Genomic DNA, 6,717 nt, shown 5'->3' with positions numbered 1-6,717 from the left:
TCTTACATTTATCAATATAGGCTATTTCTAACTGTGCTCCCGATACAATCCACCTTTATACAGTTGCTTGCATAATTATTTACCCCCTTGAACTTTTCCACATTTTGTAATGCTACAATATAGCACTAAAATGGATTTAATAAGGATTATATATCATGCGTCTACACAAAATAGCCTATAATATTGAAGTAGGTGAATCAATATAGTTTGCAAAATCATTAAACAAAATACAAATTATTAACAAGTTGTGACTGCGTAAGTATTCACCCCCATCGCTGGGAAACCCCTAAATTAGTTCTCGTTCAAACAGGTGTCATCAGAAGTCACATAATTTGTTGAATGGAGTCCAGCTGTGGGCAAGTAAAGTGTCACAAGAGCTCAGTATAAATAAACCCCAGAGTTTGTTAGCGAGCATACCTAAACAAACAGCAGCTTAAGTCCAAGGAGCTGTTCAAACAAATCACAAAGTTTTGGAATAATATGAATCAGGGTTTGGATGTAAAAAATATCTCCAAGTTTGAACATCCTACAGAGCACATATCTGTGACAGAAGATGCTGGATAGTGATGACAGTCATTGCTGATTTTGATCTGCGCTCCTTTGGGTATGGTCATATGAGTGATGTGCTCACGCCGGACTTTAGTTTGTCCCAGAAGAATGCTTCCACATGTGGGGAACACTTTCTGTAATATGTCCACATGAAACCTCCTCTGCAGCTCGTTTTCATCTGAAATTAAAGAACAAACCATATAAACCATGGCCCTGGTTTTATACAAACCATTATTCACTTCCAGTGAATCCAGTTATGTAGTCAATTCTGAAGTAGAGTTAGTTCAGTGGTGTAATCCAGTCTGAAGTAGAGTCCAGTGGTGTAATCCAGTCTGAAGTAGATTTCAGTGGTGTAGTCCAGTCTGCTGTAGGCCCCAGTGGTGTAGTCAATTCTGAAGTAGAGTTAGTTCAGTGGTGTAATCCAGTCTGAAGTAGATTTCAGTGGTGTAGTCCAGTTGAAGTAGAGTCCAGTGGTATAGTCCAGTCTGAAGTAGATTTCAGTGGTGTAGTCCAGTTGAAGTAGAGTCCAGTGGTATAGTCCAGTCTGAAGTAGATTTCAGTGGTGTAGTCCAGCTGAAGTAGAGTCCAGTGGTGTAGTCCAGTTGAAGTAGTGCCCAGTGGTGTAGTCCAGTTGAAGTAGAGTCCAGTGGTGTAGTCCAGTCTGATGTAGAGTCCAGTGGTGCAGTCCAGTTGAAGTAGAGCCCAGTGGTGTAGTCCAGTCTGAAGTAGAGCCCAGTGGTGTAGTCCAGTCTGAAGTAGAGTCCAGTGGTGCAGTCCAGTCTGAAATAGAGTCCAGTGGTGCAGTCCAGTCTGAAGTAAAGACAAATGTTACAGTCCAGTCTTAAGTAATGGGTTTAGTGGCATAGTCCAGCCTGTATTAGATTCCAGTGGTATTGTCCACTCTGAAGTTGTGATTCCAGTTGTGCAGCCCCATGTAAAGGACTGCTTGTTACCTGCAACTGCAAAATGGACCACTTGTCCATCTCCCTCATATACCCCCAGTGTGAAAAACCAATGGGATATGAGAATTTGATTAGGTCTCCAAGCTGCCCACAACCAATAATGTCCTTTATCTATTAGTAATAAAAGCACAGACAAGGATTAGATATAAAGGGATTCAATGGTCAAAAGCCTCCGCCAGGTTGTGATAGATTTAGAAAATGATAGTACCCGTACATTAATAGTATAATATAACAAAATATTAATCTGAAAAAGTTTGTAGATAACTGATTACAAATTTAAAAGGCTATTTAGGGCTTACCTCAGCAGAACAAGCCATTTTGCTTCTATGTTTTAAGGTGTAGTATATAAACTTGACAAGAAGGAAGGAATTCGAAGCTAACACTCAACTTTTTACCTTTTGTTAGTAATAAATCTAAGATGTTATGCAATCGGATTGTAAAAAGTACAGTCAACACTAGCTGCTATAATACTGAATGTTGTGACTTCCAAACCAACAAAAACAGACTAAGATTTATGAATTGTGCAGATAGCATTTATTTCATATAAAAGCGTATCAAAATCTTACAAAAAACATAACAGCAATATTAATATTATCTAGACATAAATGCCTAATGCTACATTTAAAGAACTATCTTAAGGCAAAAATACTGGCTTTCCCAAGGCACTCTGAAGTGTGTAGCTCACAGGTGAATGTGGATATGGATGTAATACAATATATTTCTACCAAAGTATGCACAGCTTATAATGCGGGGGAACAACCCCTTGTATAAATGACCATACATGTTATTTCATGAAAACTGATCAGTTGAACCGAACAGTTTTGCACAGTCATATACTGAACAGTATTTGAAAACTGAACAGATGCATAAGAATTTGCAGTTCAAGAGAAGATATTTTTCATTATATTGGGGGGAAAAAGTCATTGAATATATGCAAATATCAAGATCAAGTTCAGTTAAGGACATGTGGATGGTTTGGCCTGTATAATGTATTTAACTGAAACATAATCTAAGGCAAATTCACGTGACCAGACAAACTTAAATCTGATTTTGATTATGACTTTGTTCTGATAACAAACAAGTTTGAATATTGACATAATCTCCATACAAATACATATAATTCAATATGGGTTTAATTATTTTTTTTTTTAATTGTTGTGACATTGTATGAATATTTGAGAAAAAGTACCATATTACAAAGTTCATGTAAAATGAACATACATTCTTTGATTTCTGAGCTATAATTTGTAAAACAAACAAACAAACAAAAAATTTGGTGTTTCAATTTTCAATACTATCAGTGACACAATTATTCAAGATTTCATTTAAACAAAAAATTACAAACATACTCTGCGTTAAAAGGGACATTGAACAAACGAATTCAAAATGCGTAATAGAAGAACACACACACACAAAAAAAAAAACGTGTGGAAAATGATTAGTGCAATGATTTCATATATACAAAACAACAATAACAAACACAAATAATACTGTGCTTGAGTCGAGGCCCTGGTTAACCATGGCAGTACCCGGCCTGGTGTTTATGTCCTAACCATACCATGTCTTACTTACTGACCTATTTAGGCTGATTTGAAACACCCCATGTTAACCATCGTTACAGAAACCATAAAACTGGTCTCAGACATGACATGTTAAGAAAACCCCAGTACCTTTTGAAGAAAATGTGTATTCATTTCATAATTATTTTATTCTACTGCCAGGTAGGTAGACTGGTAAAGTGACAGAATTTCTTCTAATGGTGTCCAACATTGTACAGAGGATTTGGTTGTGTTGAACTTTAGAGCAAATCTATATACAGATTTTGACTAGTTTACAAACACAGGTGGTGTATAGTGATTATTTTCTCCAACTTAGATTAATTTAGCCATTTGCGTTTTCCTAAATTACTGACAAATCTTTTTTTTTTTAAACTTTGGACTTGGTATTTTCTGTCTATGGCTTGTATAGCAAGCCAGAAGTGCTTCAGGTTGGCTCATGTTACCATCTTTGGAAATGTTGGATTGAAGCGATCTGAAGAAGCATACAGTTAAAAAAAAATAATAAATCAAGTGCAGACACTTTAAGCTGTCCTAAAGTGAAAACAGGCTTAAAGATGTTTGATTCCCTTCTACAGATTGGCAGTGATCTGCTGGCAAAGCTGCTCTTAAGCCATTGGTATTTACACATTACTCGAGAGCTAGTATCTCCTGAGGACCTCTTAAATACTTGATTCACATGTGGTACTTTAGCTTGGTGTTATGCTAGCTTATCAGATTCAACTTTCTTCTCATCATTTAGCTTTTTTGAATGGCTTTTACGTTCAACAGGTAGATGTTTGTGTGTGTGTCAGCAGTCTTTATGTGAATTTGACTTTTAAATGGGGCTTGCACTAGTTGAAAACTTCAACCTTGAGATATGACTATTACAACTATTATTTGCTATTTGGTTCATGTGAATTATACAAATACAAATTTGCTATGGTTAGGCCAAGCTGAGCCTCAGAATATTTCAGAAGCTTATAATCCCCTTGATGGAAGAGGTCTAGTGGCTCTGCCAACAACTTCGGGGCCCCTGAAGCCATGTAATTGGTTGGTGCAGAGGGTAGCATGCCCACCAGGATCCTCCAGGATCTCTGGTTTCTTCCCACCTCCCAAAAACATGCATATAGGTGAATTTGCTACAATAAATTGCTCCTAAGTGTGACTGAGCATGTACATGTGTGTGTGCATTGGGCCCTGTCATGAATGGAAAAGTTTAAAATTCAGAACTCCCTCAATCAAACTTGAAATACAGGGTGTCCCAAAATTCTCAATACATAGGGGACTATGTACGCCAGCACCACATCAGTTGTGCCTTCATCAGTGGATGTTGGACCTCCACTTCTCGGTTGGTCTGTAACACTTCCAGTCTTTTTGAATTTGTTAATAAGTTTGGCAACAGTGTCGTGTGTGATGTGCTCGCCATGTTTCCTGTTAAAGTCCATCGCAACCTTACAACAGCTTCCCGATCCAGTCATGAGAACTTTTGTCAAATGCATTCTTAAAGGCTATCTGAAAAAATATTTCTAAAATAAACTAAGAATGAACAATTTAGAAGACATTTTGCTAAAAAGTATTAATTTCCCCTATGTATGGAGATTTTTGGAACACCTTGTAGAACTGTGTGGAAAGTTAGGAGAATATTGACACAGAGGATGCTAAACTTCAAAACCTAATTTACAATAAAACATTACTCCAAGCATGATGAGTTCAGAGAAACATTGGATGTGGTACACTTACAATAAGCGTTTGTTTATGGAATGTCAGGGTAAGTGTGTGCTTCCACAAACAGAAGAGGTGCAAATGATGGACAGTGGGACAAAGGACAAATCTCTAACTGAATCCTCCTCCAACCTAACTGATTAGGCAGTACAGTGCCTGTATATGTCTACTGTCTCTCATTGAGTCTAAGTGTCACTACCACATTATTCTCTTGCCCCCCGGACCGTCTCTCTCCTCAGAAATGTTTATCTCAGAGGTTGGCACAGGAGTTGCACGAGCAGACGGTTGGAGTAATAAAGTTGGCGTCGAGCCTGTAAGATTCAGGCTTTCTAGCGAATCTGCATTGAGGAGGCGCTGGCTCTCGTGTTGGGGGCAGATGACGTAGCGGCCTGGCTGGTGAATCTCTGCCGTTGCCACCGATTCTGTGCCCTTCAACGGCCCCAGAGAGCACATGCCACCGGTTATGTTGGGCTCCCGTCCCCCAACGGCCCCCAGCTCTCCTGATGAGTCCTCCATGTTGACGTAGAGGATCTCATCAGGGTCCTGCGGGTCAGGAAGCTCATCCAGGGCTTTCTCAAGTTGGCAACACAAGACCTCAAAGCTCGGCCGGTCCTTCGGACTGAGCAACCAGCAGGAGAACATCAAGGAGTATCTAGAGGAAAGACATTACAGTATAACATAAATATTGTATGTGCACATTTCCTGAAGTATGTAACTTCTATTAAAAAATCTGTTGAAAAAACACACTCACATGCTGTCCAGGCAGTCCGGAGGCTGTTTCAGGCGGTTGCCTTGTCTCAGGTAGTCGTAAATCTCACTGTTCTCCACACCGGGGTACGGAGTCTGACCACGTGTAGCGATTTCCCACATCGTCACGCCAAAGGACCACTGATAAAAGATACACACAGTTTATTGGCTTTGAGGATAAGAATGAAAAAAATACATCTGTATCATATCTGTATTTACACCATACTATATTTATCTAATTTATTTCAACACATCTGTGGTATTTTCTAATTTTGGGATGCATATATATGTATATATAAATCTTAACCTACAAAAATTTTATATATATAAATATATGTAACATGATGTCATAAGATAAAAATCAGTGTACTGTATTTACAAATATAAAAATATTTCTACATTTATAAAAACAATACAAATAACTTTTTCCTTAACTTTTTTAAATTAATAAAATTAATTTTAAATTAGAGGGAGTAATTAGGGGGAGTTCACACACACACACACACACACACTCACACACACACACACACACACGATTGGCTTACCACATCACTCTTCGTGGTGTAAACTCTGTCTGCCAGGCTTTCAATCGCAATCCACTTGACAGGCATTTTTGAGATGCGGCCCTGCCTGTAGTAATCACCATTGTAAATCTTCTTAGAGAGCCCGAAGTCAGCAACACACACGTTCATGTTCTCATTTAACATGCAGTTCCGTGCAGCCAAGTCTCTATGGATGAAGTTCTTGCTGCTCAGGTACTCCATTCCTCGAGCGATATCTGTCATAAACTTCACCAGCATCTGAGATGGTAGATACTGCAAAAACAAAAACAAAAACAAAGAAGAACATTTCTTCAACAGTGTAACTATTATGATATCTCTCTGAATAAAACACTACAAAACTGCGCTGTATGCATTACTGTACATTAGGGGGCAGTACTGTTCAGTCAAAGTCACTAGATTGGTCACATGAGTGTGACCAGCGCATGACCACATATCTGAAGGTACAACATGTCCCAGCTTGAGCTCAACAGTTTCTGATGAGTTCATTGTTATTGAGCACGTTCAAAACCATTTTTTTTGGATGAATGAAAATAATGTTGTAATCCATCAGGGTCTGATATTTAGCAGGCATGATACAGGAAGTGTGTGTCCATGCATGCATGCACGTGTGTGTGTGTGTGTGGGGGGGGGGTGGTC

The 6,717-nt window shown here is 38.6% G+C and overlaps 1 protein-coding gene across 1 annotated transcript in view; it reads right to left on the bottom strand.

Annotated features, from left to right (window-relative positions):
• Positions 1–2,008: 2,008 nt before the first annotated feature.
• The window catches only part of LOC128623923 (tyrosine-protein kinase receptor UFO), a 38,580-nt gene continuing 33,871 nt past the window's right edge, over positions 2,009–6,717 (bottom strand). The window contains exons 17-19 of the mRNA XM_053651105.1: positions 6,064–6,333; positions 5,523–5,659; positions 2,009–5,423 (exon numbers count right to left, since the gene is read on the bottom strand). Of these exons, the coding sequence (XP_053507080.1) occupies positions 4,967–5,423; positions 5,523–5,659; positions 6,064–6,333 (864 nt within the window). The 3' untranslated portion in view covers positions 2,009–4,966. The remainder of the gene's footprint in view (positions 5,424–5,522; positions 5,660–6,063; positions 6,334–6,717) is intronic.

The sequence above is a fragment of the Ictalurus furcatus genome, chromosome 20 (assembly GCF_023375685.1).
Source record: "Ictalurus furcatus strain D&B chromosome 20, Billie_1.0, whole genome shotgun sequence".
Classification (NCBI taxonomy): Eukaryota; Metazoa; Chordata; class Actinopteri; order Siluriformes; family Ictaluridae; genus Ictalurus; species Ictalurus furcatus.
The sequence above is the reverse complement of the archived record's forward strand: the minus strand, read 5'-3'. Positions and strand labels throughout refer to the sequence as shown.